Source organism: Ascaphus truei, chromosome 8 (genome assembly GCF_040206685.1).
Source record: "Ascaphus truei isolate aAscTru1 chromosome 8, aAscTru1.hap1, whole genome shotgun sequence".
NCBI classification, from domain to species: domain Eukaryota; kingdom Metazoa; phylum Chordata; class Amphibia; order Anura; family Ascaphidae; genus Ascaphus; species Ascaphus truei.
Genome location: NC_134490.1, coordinates 56,555,262 through 56,573,432, shown reverse-complemented (window position 1 = coordinate 56,573,432; position 18,171 = coordinate 56,555,262). Strand labels below are relative to the sequence as shown.

The 18,171-nt window shown below is 40.9% G+C and overlaps 1 protein-coding gene across 8 annotated transcripts in view; it reads left to right on the top strand.

The window, feature by feature from the left end:
- The window catches only part of INPP5A (inositol polyphosphate-5-phosphatase A), a 334,901-nt gene that overhangs the window by 245,004 nt on the left and 71,726 nt on the right, over window positions 1–18,171 (top strand). For all 8 annotated transcript variants that reach the window (XM_075612175.1, XM_075612178.1, XM_075612176.1 and 5 more), the window contains one exon: window positions 1,369–1,453. In XM_075612175.1, the coding sequence (XP_075468290.1) occupies window positions 1,369–1,453 (85 nt within the window). The remainder of the gene's footprint in view (window positions 1–1,368; window positions 1,454–18,171) is intronic.

Sequence of the window (18,171 nt, the reverse complement as noted above, 5' to 3'; positions counted from 1 at the left end):
CCTCTTTACAGCATGCAGGGGATTCCAACTTCAGTCTTTGAGGGCCACCAACAGGTCAGGTTTTCAGGATATCCCTGCTTTAGCGCAGGTGGCTCAATTGAGACACCTGTGCTGAAGCAGAGACTGAGCCACCAGTGCTGAAGCAGGGATAACCTGAAAGCATGACCTGTTGGTGGCCCTTGAGAACTGGAGTTGGCCACTACTGCAAACATTATTCAAAACATAGCTAATACTTAAACGGGCATTGTGTTGTTATGATAAACATTGGGGCCCATGTTTACTTACGGTGCTATCACACAAGCCCCCTTCCTGCACTAGAAGATGCCTTATGACACATTTTAAGTAAAAACTGTGTTTTACAGCACTGAAAGGTGCCTTGTGAAACAGCATCGTTTAGTAAATCTGGCCCTGTATCATCGCCACAAAGCGGCCAATGACTTGCTTTCAATATGCATTCAGAAAGTGTACATGTTGTAGGGTATTTACAGTAACTGGAGACATGAGAAACAGAAGACAAAACACCCTCGTTAATTACAGCAGAAAATTAGCTCTCTAATCTATTTTCTGTAGTCAAGCACAATACATAAGTGTTTCTTCTTCGTTTGGCGTACGTGGAGAAAAACATCTGTGATATAAATTGTATTTAGTGAATATTATTTACGCGATATGACGAGAGAAATATATTATTCAATATCATTTCACCTGGAAAGATATAGGTTTCAAGCATGTTCTAATATGACTTTAAATGTTATTGATAGAAATCTTCTCGTTATGTGGAAATTAGTTTGTAAAGCGGCAAAACATGTGAAATTGTATGTTTTATTGTTTTAAATAAATCAGTTCTGTAGTATTAGATAATACTTACTGGATTTTTAAAAAATATTATTCAACCCTTAATTACATTTTTAATGAGTTTTAAAGCATCCTATGATTTCTATAGCAGGTTTAGCCCACCTCCCAAACAGTGCAAGATCTTTGCAACACTTTCCTGTTTCTAATACAGTAATTTGTTGCCAATGTTCCCAGCAGTTTGAGCTGCAAACTGTAACAATAGATAATGTTACCTTAGTAATATAAAGATACATTGCTGCTGCGGAGTTACACTGACTGAGGCAGCCATTATGTTAGTCACAAAATCAGCATTTTTACAGATTTATAACAGAAGCACCAAACGATTGCCAGTTTAGGTAAGAATGTAAAATTATACACTGTCCCCTGCTTTACATATAAAAAGATAAAAGGGGGGAACGTAGTATTGCTGCTTTAAAACACAGAGCTGGTAAAAATGTTTTCACCTGTGTGTTGTGCTTAGTTATAGTCCTGTTATTTTTCCTGAGCAGCTAATGTGAATCTCTTGTCTTTTTTCAGTATTACAGATCATCGATTTGAAAAAGTTCCCTACTTTGTGTTTGGAGATTTTAACTTTCGCCTGGATTTAAAATCTGTGGTAGAGGTACGACTTCTTCCTTTTTATTTTCTACAACACGAGAAACCTGGTTCTCTCCTTGGGGAACTCCTGCTTGTATGGAACAGTAAGATCTTGCAGTTGGGATTCTGAGTAATTAGAAATACTGAATTAAATGACAGACACCAATGTTGATTTATGCATAGATTCACGTTCAATAAAAGCTGTCTATTAATTATTTGAAAAATAATAATTATTAGTGCCCAGTTACCCGGTTTGCCATTATAGCAGTATTGCAATGTTGGATGGATATATGAATCTAGCAAAATTAGCACATTTTGAAATGAAAGAGGTCTTTGCATTGAACACACAAGCTCGGCCACCTAACCCACCTAACCCATTTTGTGGCACTTTGTGGCCACGTCAGCGTCTCTACTCGTGACAGTATAATCACCACTAATTGATGATAATATAAATCTTTGCTTGACTATTTTGAAATAGACAAGCTACAGCAGGGACGGCCAACTCCAGTCGTCAAGGGCTACGAACAGGTCAGGTGTTCAGGATATCCCTGCTTCAGCACAGGTGGCTCAGCTGACTGAGCCACCTGTGCTGAAGCAGGGATATCCCGAAAACCTGACCTGTTTGTAGCCCCTGAGGGAGCAGAGTTGACTAGCCCTGAGCTACATGATTCCATCCCAGAGATGGCTGCAACAAGGCAGCTGAAATAGCATTGTTAAAAGCTTTTGAACTTACAAATGCTGTACTATATACACACAAAACATTCCGGTGGGGTGGTAAATATGTCCTGCTTTTCAGACATGAATGAGTCACACCCTCTGCAAAAAAGGGCAATATGATGATTAATATATCCCTCGGCCCACAGAAGGACTTGGGACACATTAGATAACCCGCGTACACAACCAAGTGTAATATATCAGAATGATGGAAATGTATCACCACCCTTAACTCACTTTTTTTTTTATTTAGCTTTACGCACAAGTGGGCCTTACAACACATTGCTCTGCAATAATGACTTTTTTTATTTTATTTTTTGAAGACTGTTCTTGAACAGGGGTGCTGAACTCCAGCTCTCAAGACCCCCAACAGGTCACATTTTAAGGATATCCCAGCATTAGCACAGGTGGCTCAATCAATCAAAGACTGAGCCACCTGTGCTGAAGCTGGAATATCCTTAAAACCTGACCTGTTGGGGTTCTTGAGGACTGGAGTTGAGCACCCCTGCTCTAGAACACAACTCCGCTATTGAATTCTTTAATCAGGTATCGAATGAGCCACTGACACGGCTGCAAACAGAAGCAATATTGCACTATTTATAGAATGTTTATTTTGTTCATTGTTGAGGCTATTTTTTTTATTTATTTAAAGTGATTAAGGAATATTGTAAGTTATGGGAAAATATTGAAAATATTATGACATCTGTAACTGCCATGTCTGTCAGGTTATTGCAAATGTGCAGCCCAAATGCAGTGCAGATGTGCAGCCCAAATGCAGGGCAGATGTGCAGCTGTAATTCTGTGCATGTTGTACTTTAACTTTTGCTATGACGAGAAATCACGGTGTCCTTAGGCTGCACAGAAGCACTGAAGAACAAACACGAGTTCATTGCTTTGTTACCCTGCACACCTAATCAATTGCTGGATCCTTTACACTTCTGCTAATTAGTATCTATTTTGTTGCAGTCCAGATAGTGTACATGTAGCTCTAGGCTCATTATTCCCCTAATCACAGCTACAACAGCTGTGTTTGCTCTACAGGTTCATAGCTACATACCTTGTTTATGCTGGTTTTGGACAGTGTCGGGGTTAAGATAATTAACTCGCTGTAAATCACCCTGATTTTTAGACCTCTGTATGTCTTCATTTAGTGATTTAAAGGGGCAGTTGATGGACCACAGAAACCTTCTTGGTTTTGCAATTTCCTACAGGACCCTGGTTCCATACCCATGACCTATTTCATTCTGAAACCATTTACTGTTCCAGGGAATCACAGATGTAAATTAATATTTGGGTGCTACAATTTTTTAATCTTAACTATGCCTGTCCCTAAACAACAAACAATTCAAAACCGAACGTAGAATTGGCTTGTTATAGGTGTGTTGTATATGGCAGCTGCCTGCCCCTGTCGGGTGATATATAAGGAGCCTCTGTTTGGTTTAATTAAGGGTTTTTATGATGTGTTCTCAGTTCTGATGATTACCCAGTGCCTGAAGACACGGCAGCATACTGTGCATCTTAGGACTGTCATGGTATACATGCGTTCTGAGAAATGTAAGGCATTTGTTAGGGGCAGAGATCTCCTTCCGATATGCACTCTTTTGTCATACAATGTTATTGTCGTCTCTCCTGCATTGTCCTGCGCTGTGGTATATGTTGGCGCCATACAAATAAAATCTAGCAATAATCATTTGTAGTCCACTAGTTGGTGTATGGAGCAGGTTGCGTTCTTACCGCACAGCCCCGCCAATCAAATACAATATTACCAACTTTTGTTTCGCGTTCCGTACTTTCAATGCAAGATTTTTAAACCGGTTCATTTAAACACTAAACTATAAAGTAGATGGGGGTGGGGGGAGGGCAACTCCAGTCCTCAAGGGCCACCAATAGGTCAGGTGTTAAGGATATCCCTGCTTCAGTACAGGTGGCTCAGTCAAAGACTGAGCCACTGATTGAGACACCTGTGCTGAAGCAGGGATATCCTTAACACCTGACCTATTGGTGGCCCTTGAGGACTGGAGTTGCCGCCCCCCTGAGATAGATGATTGTAAAGCACATTATTGCTGCATATTATAGTATTTCAATAAAGTCCACCCTTTAATCCTCCTTCGCCATGCAAGTGTAGTCAACTTGATGCAATTTACTTAAATTAATTCCAAATGGCTCTTAATGGCTGTTTAGTGCCACACACATTTATTACCCCCATAGAGTTCGTTTTGTTTTGTTTTTCTTTTCACAAATTGATACGGTCCCCTTTCTCCCCACGGCTTCCTCAATGTAATGCCAACAACGTGCACTCCTGCGGGATGCAACCATCCACAGAATACTTTCAAGTGATCAAAACAAAGTATGTGGGTCACTTTTATTGGAGCAAACAGTGGTTCTAGTGAGTGCAGACTGGAGTTATTGTCTCGCCTCTATTGTTCCGTGAGAAGTTGAAGGAGGAGGCAGCATGAGTGAAATATAACATCTCATTGCCAGTGAGCAAATCAATGGCTATTTGTCAATCACTGGGAAGGAACAGCTTATACATCGCCTGCTTCCTGCTGAGTCTCTCGAGGACCACACAGGTTTTATATTCTGAGGAATCAGCCAGTGCCTGGGACACTGGAATTTCACTTACTATTTAACATATTTTCATGAAAACAAATACTTTTTTCTCTTCTTTTTTTTGTGTGTGTGCTGTTATTTCGGGGCTATTCTTTGGTTTCTGTAGACCTGGGGGTAACTCAATGTCTCTTAAATGTTACCCAGTGCTGTAATTTGCATTTATTTATGGAAGTGTGAATGGAAGGGTCGTGACCCCTATCTGTAAATCTGTAAGGCAGCCTACACATTGGTGTCTAGTGCGGACTGTCATTTAGGGGGTTTTATGTAGAGGTGCTCTATTCCCATATGTTTTGTTAGAGCAGATGTCCTTGATTGATTTGCCTGGCATGAGGGAAAGATTTGAGCCTTTGGGGGGTAGGGGGGGTGAGGGACTGGGCTTTTCATCCTGTATGCAGCGAAGCAGGAAACCAGAAGATTTCCAGGAGACGGGTGGCTCTGTTTTCCACCAAATGATGAAGAAGAGACCAGAAAGGTTTCAAAAGCTCTGCACACATTAGTACTTCTGCAACATGGTTTAAAGCTTTATATAGCTAAAGCTTCCAAATGTCATGGTTTACCCGACACAATACAACAGATATCTGCTGCACACCAAACATAAATATAACGGTATAATCACCGGTGCTCCTGGTTCAGGGAATGCCGGTATATACTCCAAAGTAAGCAAGCCAAATTAGAAGCAGGGCACTACGCTATTTATTGAGCCAATGTTCCGACGTTTCGGCAGATACCTTTCTCAAGTGTAGCTGGCAGCTGTATCTGCCGAACCGTCTGAACATTGGCTCAATAAATCACTTTGTTTTTGCAGAAATCCGCAGTGCCCTGCTTCTTATTGGGCTTACCTGACACAATACAGTGCAGATGTGATGCACACATACCGTGCAGATGTAATACTGTGCTCATTGTTCTTTAACTTCTGCTATTCCATCTATATTAAATGATGATAAATGGCTGTGTCCTTAGGCTGCACAGGTTTGCAGAGGCAGCGATTGCACAAACAACTTGCCAAAATCGCCCAAACTATGGATTTCTTTCTTTGTTTTTGTTTTTTTAAACTGGGCATCACAGATTATATTTTTAGGGTGGCCCCTACTTATTTTGCATATTAAGGTGTGCCACGTGAGCCTGTCCTTGTTGACCCTTCCAGAGATTTGATAGCAATATATGTACTCATAAATAACATTCCCTAATAGGATATTGAACCTGTTTGACTTGATCTAATATTCAAGCTGAATTTACTGGACAGCAGTAGCCAGACTGCATCATTTTGACCACCAGCTCCCATTAGGACAGGGGTGGTCACCTCCAATCCTCAAGGGCCACCAACCGGTCAGGTTTTCAGGAGATCCCTGCTTCGACTGAGCCAATGATTGAGCCACCTGTGCTGAAGCAGGGATATCCTTAAAACCTGACCGGTTGGTGGCCCTTGAGGACTGGAGTTGACTACCCCTGCATTAGGAGGTTTCACACTGAGAGGGGCTGTGTAAGACACCAATACTGTTTGCAGAACTGTGGCCGGCGTCATGTACGAAAGTTCCCTGTGCGCTGCAGACCCCTCTGGCAACTGAAGTGTTAAACCACCAATTACTGGAGGCCTCTGGCTACATAGTAAAATAGGGGCTTACTTTTCTGGTCAGCTCAGGTAGCTCAATGAGAGGCTCAGTCTTCGACATTGAAGCTGAAGCTGGGATATTCTTAAAACCTGACCTGTTGGGGGATCTTGAGGACTGGAGCTGAGAACCGCTGCACTACACGTAGTAGCTCCCGGTGGGACATCTGTCCTGTCCAGTAGACCCTGGAGTCACCGATTTAGTCGGCATCATTCTTTTTTTTTGTTTTTTAACTTGGGTCTTGTTTTGCTCTCAAATAAATGTGAATGCGATTCCTTTTATTTTGCCGACCCTACAGGAAACTGTACATGCCGTTTCTTGTGCACGTCTTCCTTATTGGTTAAAAGCAAGTAATGCCACGTCCACCTCCACAAAACGATAATTTGTTACCTTACATATGGGTACAGGAGCTGCAGCTGCGATCAGATGCTTCACATATTTCTGCGAGGAGGTCCGCGAGTGGACTGTGCTTCGACTTTCCTAGCTGGCAGGACAATTAATTGTGGCAGACAGAAAGAATTGACTGCCAGTGACCTCCATTGCAAAGCTTTTCCATAGCAGGACAAAGGGCCCAGCAAGCTCTCCAGAGGTGGTCTCCCTTCCCGCGGAAACAGCAAATTAATGAAGGCTCCTCTGGGACCTGTGGTCGGCCAGGCCCAAACCAGCTTTTCTCCATTTGCCGACCCTCCGTAATTGATAATGAAGGCATCGGCCAAGTTGATGAATCCGCTTCCAAAATCCTGGAGGACCATTCTTCGGATTGGAAAAGGGAGCTCTGTCTACTGTTAGAAAGAGGAATTAAACTTCTATCATTTGTGCTGGGGGTTCCTCTAGTAAAAAAAAGGTTATTTTGTTACTTGGCCCCCACCAAAATCTAATTTTAGAGAAATAAAGAAAATAGGTAATGTAGTTCTGTACTTCTGTAGCTCTGATAGTGTACTAAACTATAAGGTAGATGAGGGGTGGGCAACTCCAGTTGTCAAAGGCCACCAACAGGTCAGGTTTCCAGGATATCCCTGCTTCAGCACAGGTGGTGCAGTCTTTGACTGAGCCAATGATTGAGTCACCTGTGCTAAAGCAGGGATATCCTGAAAACCTGACCTGTTGGTGGCCCTTGAAGACTGGAGTTGACCACCCCTGAGGTAGATGATGGTAAAGCACTATACTTATTGACACAGTGAATTCCTGTCCCGGAAAACTTTCCATTTGATGTTTCTGCCACATGGACACAGTCTTTCTTTGTGGCAGTGAAGCCTCAGCGTGCCATTCAAATAAAAGGGGGATTTGTCAAGAAGGGGTTAGCGGCATGTCTTCAAACACAGGGTTTGTGATAGAAATGGCACACCAGTACTCGTGAATCCTTGTCCTTCGAGGATTTGTTACTGGTGCTCATACTCCATTTGATCCTGGCGTCTTAAAGCTGGATCCAAAAGGTGAAGTAACACAGTAATGAAGGAGACACTCGGGAATCAGAAGTGTAAAAAGCTTACTCTGTATTATTTACAGAATGAGCGCAGGTACATCCGTGGTAACGTTTCAGGGCTCGAAGCCCTTTCCTCAGACCCAATACCCGTTATCTTCCTCCAAACTCGTTCACCCACTTCAGAGACGGGGCTTTCACTGCTTCTCCCATGTAGAAATCCATAGGATTCCCTATCTCCAAAGCACAAATATACTGTGCATTGCATTGCGGTGGGATTACGTGTAGCCGTTATACCCAGAAACCTATCTGGATTTTTTTTTTTAAATTATTATTCTGAACGTTTGTAGCCAAACTGCTAATGACGCTTCCCTCTGTTAACATTGCGAGATTACAACATGATGTCCTTAGCCCGACTTAGTTAGCCCTTTATATGATTTAGCGCCTCTGTTTGTGTCCCATTGTACTCCACTGTTTGCTTTCTAATTTATTCATGGGCCAAGGATTTTAATCACAACCTTGCGCCAGGTTCAGTGCTGATTACCCTTCCCTTCAACAGCACTTGTGACATATCTGATTCCAGTCTGATGCTGCCACGCTTTGCTGGCAAGATTCATTGGAGGTTAATTAAATCCGTCTTCAAAACAACGAGGGGCCAATGAGCCGTATCCTTGTTGCAATAGTAAATTAAATGATGCAATTGTTTCTACCTCCATCATCTGAGAGTGGGAGTAGGCAGGGAAGGAGGGTTGAGTAAATGAATTGTTATAAGGCTGCACGCTTCAAGCCCCTGGGGGGCAAGGGGGGGGGGGGGGGATCTAGTAGCATGTGGTCATAAACCTGCTTTTAATTTGTGGCTACTGCTAAAGATTACTCTCTTATCTGCGGCCAGAGGTCTCGCGAGGCAGCGTGATGGGAAAGTGGACACTTTAAAAAAAAAAAAAAAAATCCCTTTAGGATTTAGCAGCGATCTTCCTTTTCAGATGCAAATGAATACAAACACACTTAAAGAGCAGAACAGCGAAGATGACGCCGCGATCAAATGCTGCGTGGCCTTGTCCAAAATTAAAACATACTGCAAATTAAATACAATTATCCGGTGCTTTTTAACAGGGCTGAGCGTCATTAAACTAATTAATAATGCAGTCAATCAGCCCGCCGCTGCTGCTGCTGTGATTGTTCAAAGTGTATGTTTTATTCCTTGTGTGGTGGCAACTGGCAGCTGCAAGCCTCAGCTGGCACTGGATGACAAAGGGATGACAGCAGTACCAGCACTGCCTGTCCCTGCTCAGTGGAAGCAGTATTCTGCTCCTACCACACCTGCCATTCATCACCTAGCTGACAGTGATTGTGATCGATGGCTTTTAAGACGCTTCCAATCCCTTTTCTTGCCCCCACTGTTTCCCCGCTGCTGCTGACTAATATGTACATGCAATTCCCGACAGGTTCTCATCTCTGACAATTTTATATCTTTGGATTTAGGTGCATTACTTAAGATCAATTAGAGGTGAGGGAAAAACAATATGTACTAACGGTAGCTAAAATAACACTGCAAGTCAAGCAATGAGCAATGTTGAAGCTTTTTTACATGCCCACTTTGCTGCTGCTGCTGCGTAGATTGCAAGCTCTTCTGGCAAGAGTTACTCCCGTCTAATGCTATGTTTTTATGTCGGCTGCTCTTATTATAATTTGTATAATTATTAAATTTTTTACGGTCTGTATACTAACTCTGAAACACACTGTATATACTAGGCCATCATTTCAGTGATAATTATAATTATACTCGCATCGGCCACTAAAAATAAGTGAAAATGCCTACTTGGAAATTAAATATTAAGATCGCTGTCACAGTATCCCTTACTAAAACAAATGTATTGGCAAGGGGTGTTTTTTTTTGTTTTGTTTTTAATTATGTGCATATTAACGCTGCTTTTTTTGAACTATAGAACTCGGTATCCAACCTCTAAAAATAGGGGTTTATTTTGTCTGGTGTTTTTACCGAGACATTTCATTTTTCTTGGTTCCCAGCAATCCTTGGGATTGTGGCATAATTTGACTAGGACATAGCAGCAGCAGCATCCCAAGGTGTTATGTAGTCCCAGAATACAGTATGTAGTCCAACATGGGCTCACTACCTTTAGATGCAAATGTAATTTACTGACCCGGAAAAAGTGTTGGTTCTTTTTTATTGTTTAAAAAAAAAAAATCTTTTTACGGTGTGGATGTACAAGTATATTTTTATGTTACTTGAACCCGCTTCAGATCATCACCTGGGAAGCCCTGGTGTTAGAACAGGTGTGGGCAAGTCCAGTCCTCAAGAGCTACCAAGAGGTCAGGTTTTCAGGATATTCCTGCTTAAGCATACGTGGCTCAGTCTCCAACTGCGCCACCTTTGCTGAAGCAGGGATACCCTAAAAAAAACTGACCTCTTGGTGGCACTTGTGGACTGGAGTTGCCCACCCTGAGATATTACCCAGGGAAGTTCTGGAGAACGAAAACAGAGTTTGCAGGATATGATCTCCAAACTTGGTTGGTTCAAGGGAATAAGATCGCCACATAGCAACAGCTGCTGCGATGGTAGAAACTCTGCGGTCAGGCATGATCCACAAAACCCGCTGCCTGCGGTAAGCGATGGGACGGGTATATGAGCGGTGTTCCCTCTCCCGAGGAGTCTGATTTTTCCCCGGAAGATTGCTGAATGACGGCGGTCATTTCTCTGGAGCTCCTTTGTACTTTGCTATCGAGAGTTGAGAAGCCGACGTAGGATTCGATTGCCAAGTTAGTTATATCAAAACTTCTATGAACCATCTGCCAACCTGGAGTATAAAAACTGTAGAGGTAAAAAAATGATTGTATTATTGCAGGGGCGGCAACTCCAGTCCTCCATGGCCAACATCAGGGCAGGTTTTAAGAATATGCCTGTATGCCTGCTTCAGCACAGGTGGCTTAGTCAGAATGACTAGCATAGTGTGTTATTGTAATTCTTCTAATTGTTGTTGTTATCTGTTCTTTGTGGCCCACTATATATTTTTAGTGGACCTTTATCATTAAAATATTATCACTTATTTTTAAATCATTGACCCCCCTCCCAGTGCACTGTTTGCATTTTGTTCTTGTCTTTACTTTTTGTGTGTGCTAGTTTTCACTTCCTCTCTCATGCATATAAATGGCGAGTACCACTTTATATGAGCTTTTCTGAACCAGCACTGGGAACCCCTGAAATAAAGTATAGGAACATTGTATATAAAGAATAGGAAAATATGACCTGAATATTCACGGTGATGAAACAAACAACATTTTGGAGTACATTAGTTATAAGACAGAATACAACATCTATAACTGTGTCAGAGAGAACCCAAAGCAAATGAAGTTGGTTAGAATAATACAAACATATATACTGCATGAGTTTCATTATCCCATTTGAAATACGTGCTGGTAGATTTAAAATGAGCAAGTATCTTCTTTAACATTTCTAATGTATGTATGGTCCAAAGATATAGTAGCTATGGGTTTAAAGCCCTGAATAGCACTTAGCGCATGCGCTGATCATGCCGTGAAAGTGACTCTCGGGGTTTAAAGGATTCATTGTGCAGGGCAGGATATCACTGGCTGCAAAAGGGCCTAATCACTTCCACATTGAACTGAAGGGGAAAAAGGAGCTTGGTAGTGGCTAATAGTGAAATCACTTTGCTACACTGTAGCAGACTGGTGTAATGATCGGAGTGCAGACTCACCTTACACCTTATATGCCAGTTTAGTATTGATTAATTCAATTGTAATGTTAACAATATTTTTGCTAAATTTCTCTCAAAAGCACAACAAATATTAATGAGAAAAAGTCATTTTTGTTAATGGCTGATACTGTACCTAAGAGACTTGCAATGTATTACAACAGTGTGTGTATTGATATGCTATATTTTTGGTCACAGTATATCTTCTATGTACAGCGCTGTATATAGTGTTGGCTGATTGCTTTCAGATGTAGGCAGCACTGCAATGCCATAGGGAATATGGTGAAGAAATGTCATAGCTTCCTTAGGCCAATGCCCAATTTGGAGGGACAGCAGAGTGACCCGATCACTGCAATCTGCTGGGTCATCCAACATGTGTTAAGTAATCTTTATTACAGGAATTTCCTCAGCAATGTTACATTTTACAGTGTGGAGATAAAGTTGGACATCTGTATTTTTTGGTTAGTATGATACAATCAATGAGTAGAATAGCAGCGAGACCTGCAGTGTATATTTTTGTATTGTAGTACTTCAAAGCACACCGCAGCATACTACTTCCCCCTTTTTTTAATTAAAATGTTTCCTTATTTTTATATGTAAAGCATGTGACTAATTCTACATTCTTACCCAAACTTGCAATCGTTTGGTACTCCTGCTATAAATCTGCAAAAATCCTGATTGTGTGTCTACCATAATGGCCACCTTTCGGTTTCAATCAATCCTTCAGTCGGTGTAAATCAACAACTACAATATATCCTTATATTATTCATGTAAAATTATGGATAGTTCTAGTTTGCAGTTCAAACTGCTGGACACATTGGCAACAAACTATCGCAAACAGGAAAGTGTTGCAAAGATCTTGCACTGCTTGGGAGGTGGGCTATAAAACCTGCTATAGAAATCAAAGGATGCTTTAAACTCATTAAAAATGGCATTAAGAGTTAAATAAAGATTAAAATAATAATAATAAAAAAAAGTCACTATCTAAAATACCGAACTGATTTATTTTAAAAAAAAAAACCATATAATATTTTTCTGCTTTTATTATGTATGTGCTAAAGTGGGCTTGCAATGCATTGCTTTGCGTGTCTTGTTGCAATTGGAGAGGTTAACGTAATCTAATTACATATGTAGCTGAGCGACAGACATCTTACAACTGTATTGTTTGGAGCTAGAAATGATTGGTCTCCGATATTGACCACAACATCTCCTTATAATAGCGGCTTTTCATTTACTGCATGACAATGTGCCGTACGCTTGCAGGCACAACTGATTCTTTGTGTATCTTAATAATGTTTGTACACAGTGATGTCAGTCAATTTTTGACCTCTACAGGCTGGTATTATTCTCAGCCCGCTAATGGATTTCTCCCTGGCAGTTACGGACATGCTAATAGAATCCTTCAAATTGGTCATCTCCTCTTACAGCAGGAGCTCTCAACTCCAGTCCTCGAGACCCTCCCCAACAGGTCAGGTTTTAAGGATATCCCAGCTTCAGCACAGGTGGCTCAATCAGTGGCTCAGTCAAAGACTGTTCTGAAGCAGGGACTTATTGAGCCACCTGTGCTGAATCTGGGATATACTTACAACCTGACCTGTTGGGGGGGTCTTGAAGACTGGAGTTAAGCACCCCTGGGTTACCCATTTTAGCATTACAAAGTAACTGGAATTGTTGGGGTTTTTTTTTTTTTTTTTTAAAGAAACCTGGTTTTGCTAAAGAAATGCCCCACGTTTGCATGTTGATTTTCTTGTAATTTAAGTTATCGTTTTTAATACATTTAAACAGATGTCTTCATAGAAAATGCGTTAAATGAACCACTGATTGAATTTGTAGTAAATCCTGCGTATAATTGCCTACCATTTAAATGTGTGTAGCCAATGACTTTTTATCAGAAGATTCATAATTGTTATCTTCAATGATCACAACAGCATTTCTTACTCCGAGATAGATAAGAATGGGTGTGAAGTATGAAAACACTAAATATGGTTACAAATAGTAGTTAAAACTTGAACAGACTTTTACCAGTTAATTACATTTCAAAGTTCAGTGACACAAAGACTAACTGAAGAGAAAATACACATATAGAAATATTGCTTGAATTCTGTTAGGAGTACTAAAGGCTTCTAATAACTTCAGTGCATTAAAGCAACAATACTACATCCCCCCCCCCCCTTTTTTTTTCAATATATAAAGTGTGTGACAATGTATAATTCGACATTCTTATATAAATTGGTAATCATTTGGTGCCCCTATTATAAATCTGTAAAAATCCTTATTGTGTGCCTAACATAATGTCCGCCTTTCATTTTCTATCAATCCTTCAGTCAGTGTAACTCAGCAACTACAATATATCCTGATATTACTAATGTAGCATTATCTATTGTTACAGTTTGCAGCTCAAACTGCTGGGAATATTGGCAACAAATTATCACAAACAGGAAATTGTTGCAAAGATCTTGCACTGCTGGGGAGTTGGGCTAAAACCTGCTGTAGAAATCGAACAATGCTCTAAAACGCATTAAAAATGGCATTAAAAGTTTAACAAGAAAAAGAAAAAGAAAAACAGTCACTATTTAATACTACAGAACTGGTATATTTAAAAACAAAACGGACAAGATTTCACATGTTTTGCTGTTTTAAAAGACAGTTCACTAAATGCTGGTGCATTGAACATGTTTAGAGACTTTCACTTACTTTCTTGTCTGGCTACTATTGTATTTCATTTATAAACCAGCTCCCTACAGTATGTATGTACTGTACCCAAATCACTTTCTAATTAACAGTCCTTTACAAATCAACCTCAAATAGCACTGCTTTGTGGTGACTGCAATCAGTATTTGTTTTGGAATGTCTGTGTTACCTTCTGCAGTAAAAACCGTAACCATAATTCCGTAATCACACAGGCCTGGCCCCAGGTCCTTCAGCAGACTGTTTAAAAGGACAGAAACAGAGGTTTTGTTTTCCTTACGTGGCCTTAGTCCATTTATCTTTTGGCGCCCAATACTGTTCCAGTTGCTTTCTTATGATATGCATTAGTCAATATTTTGCTTTAAACTGAATGCTTTTTTCCATTACAGCCGTACAGTTTTTCCTTTTATGTTGGAACGGTTTATGCTGTTATTTGCTGGTGCAAAAATAGAATCGTGTGTAAAATAAAAAAGTAAATCGTGTGTAAAATAAAAAAGTAAATCGTGTGTAAAATAAAAAAGTAGATTCATCGTAGCACAAAATCAAAATAGCTCTTTCAATTAGAGAAGATGATAAAGCCGGCGTAGGTAGGAAATATACTCGGAATTTGCCAGTCAGCCTCTGGAATGCCCTTCCCCTAATTATCTGACTGGCACTCTATCCACCTTTAATACCCATCTTAAAACACACCTCTTTAACGAAGCATATGGGTAGCTCCATGGCTGATACTATACAGCGACCTTGACCCCTTGCACACACTCTTACCAGAACACCTTCCTTCTGTCTGTGTACATCCCTCCTACAGTACTTACCACTTAGATTGTAAGCTCTTCGGGGGAGGAACTCCTTTTTCCTACTGTTACTTTTATGTCTGAAGCGCTTATTCCCATGTCACATGTATTACTGCTGTGACGCGCTGTGTACATAGATGCGGCCATATAAATAAAGATATGCATACATTAGTCAGGACATAACTGCACTCTGTGATGCAAATGTCATTACTTTTTGATGCCACGGGTTTAACCTCACTGTATTTAAGGCACCAATGTCGGCGCTTGTTTAGTGTCCACTAGTGAGACACAAGCCTTCCTTGATATTGAATGACACATTTGGCCACCTTTCGGTAAGTGGTACAAGAGACAGCACTACTCCCAAGTTTTGGCGTTGAGCCAAACACCCCTGTCTGCAGCTCCTATAAGAGCTTGATGCCTTCCTGTGCCTGGTCAGCTATGGTTAGCCTGGTTGCAAGAATGAACTAGCAATGGGGTTAACTGCAACAAGCACTCAATTATGCGGAATACACAATAGCAGGGTAATGGTGTCTGGGCTCAGGGCTTTCTTTGGCCGAATATTGGTAGTGAAGACAGGAATTTGTGTGCCCTGCCGCAGTGAGATTTAATGTCGTCATTTTTTCCCCCTCTACAATCAAAGTCCCTTACGAGGATTTGGCGACCTCCAAAAGGAAGTGCTACTTTAAACAATTGGTAAGTAATGACGGGGAGTGAAATTCAGATCAAACACAAGCCAGTTCTAGATATGTGCATGTGATTATAAACCTAAAAACCATTTCATTTTCTATCAGTTTTAATTGGATCAAAATATATTCATTCACTTTTCCTAAATATAACCAGCAAGAAGACTGCGACTTGCATCTTAAAAAGTTGCACAATGGAACAACTTCAAATGATACCAGAAGTGGTTAATCAACATTTAAACACATAGCAAGCAAAGAAGGGTGGGGCTGTGTTGGTCTTTTCTTCCATGTAGTAACTAAGGAGGGGGTAGGGGGTATGATACCTTTTATTGGCCCAACAATTAGTTGATATGTTACAAGCTGATGAGCCTCTCGGGGTCCTTCATCAGGTCCTGCCCCTTCCCTGAGAGGTTCGACACCTTGTAACAGATCAACTACTTGTTGGTCCAATATAAGGGATCATACTCAGTGATAGGATTCTTCCGGTTCGCATTGGTTCGTGCGAACCTGTTCCTAAAATTTCACAAGTTCGCCGAACTGGTGCTTAATTCACTCACCTGTGCAGGCGGCGAGCGGCATCTACCAGCATCTCCCGACATCTTTCCCCTGCATATCTTCTCAATATGGCCGTGCTGTGTCAAATGGCGCTGCATTGCCATGCCAACAGGAAAGCCATGTGACGTAACCGCATCACGGGACACCCGTTGCTATGACAATGGGACACTAAGTGACGTCATGACGTTACTTGTTGTTATGGCAACGCGGCGCCATATTGGGAAGATTTGCAGGGGGAGCATGTTGGGAAACGCCGCCCGCCAAAGAGTTGCATGGGGAAGATGCCGGGAGGACACAGCTGACGGTAAGAACCAGTTACTAATATTTCTTAATCCCACCACTGATCATATCCCCTACTCCCTCTCCTTCCTTTGTAACTACGTTTAAACAAATAGGACACGAGGACATTTGGTCCAGTTTTGAAGCAAAGTTTGAAATCCATTGGAGAACAAGATGCAGAATTGATAAAATTTTACCAGGTTGGTGCTGTCGGCGGAGATTTATCTGTGACAGCCATACATACGGCTTTACCCATGTATTGCATAGTGTTCCTGACATTGTTTTTAAGGGCCATCTCTTTTACAAACCCGTTCTTTTCAGCTTGCTCAGAAATGAGATCTTGAGAACATCTGTTTGTGGCTGAAATGAGTCCGTCCCGGCCCTGTATCCTGCCTCCCCGTTCCTTTGTGTCCCCAGCCCTTTGTTACCAATTTCATGCTATCACAGGGGCTGCATGTTTTCCTGCTTGAAGTTGTCAGACAAATAAAAGCTTTAGAAGCAGGGTCACATTTAGAGGGATGGGCATGAAAAATTGGTAAAATGTATCTTTGAGCCCACCCACCAAACTGTGGCTTGCAGTGTTTTCCTGTGGAGTTCAGAGTTACATCTTAAAGCTCAATGTTTGCGACGTTGTGATTCGTTTTAGAAACCAGTATCAAAGTTTAAAAAGCATCTTTTCTTTCCGATGTGGTCTGAAGAGACATTAATGGTTTTAAAGGCTTGTGTGTTACGCACCTTAATATTCCATGGTAGTCCCTATGAAAAGTAGGATTTCAGCTTTCTATGGAACTGGCAGTGTACTCAGCAGTTTACAGTACATTAACCCTTCTGATCACCGAAAGGTGTTAGATGTGTGCTGTAAGTCAGAATATGACACTGAGTGCATCATAGTAGCCCAGGGATTTCAGGGTATACAGTTAACAAAATCTCTCCTGTCTGCCAAATATACAGTATGACTGTACTTTGAAATTGATTTGGTTGACTTTATTTCCTCACCTTACTAGAAGGTGGTGGAAGTCTGAGTCATTGAGGATAATTTACATAATTGCACTGTTTTATACATAAGTGTTTAACATTAATTGTATCAATGTTTCATTTATATAAAGGGGAGTAAGGGGTACGGAGAAGAGAGGGGGGGTAGTACACTTGGCACACTTAGAAGTTTATACATTAAATTCTAAATGTTATACAATGTTGTAACATGTATAAGATATCAGTCACGAGTATTATTCTTATTCCATTATTTGTTTCAAGGTTTTGTTTTAGTTAGAACTTGGATAATTATTTTTAACGAGGTGCGAAAAGAGTCTTTTATAGTGATATGGGTTAGTCAAATAAATGGAACCTTTCTTGGTTGTTATTTGTTTTGTTTGTAAGATGTTCATGCCTAATCCATGGCTCCCAAGTGTTTTGGAATTTCTGAGCTGTTTTGTGAATATACTATTCAGTTTTTCCATTACTATTACATCCCATATGTTGTCTTTCACCTGTTTGTGTGGGAGCCTGCACATTAAAGTTTATTAATCCCATAAGTACCACAGGGGCCAGCAATGCACTGCTTGTTTTTCTACCACTGAACGGGACAAAGCAGAAGGGCCTAGCCAGTCACTTTAGCTGAGTGACCCTGCTCAAAATGAATTATCTCCTGCTTCTGGTATTTAGAAG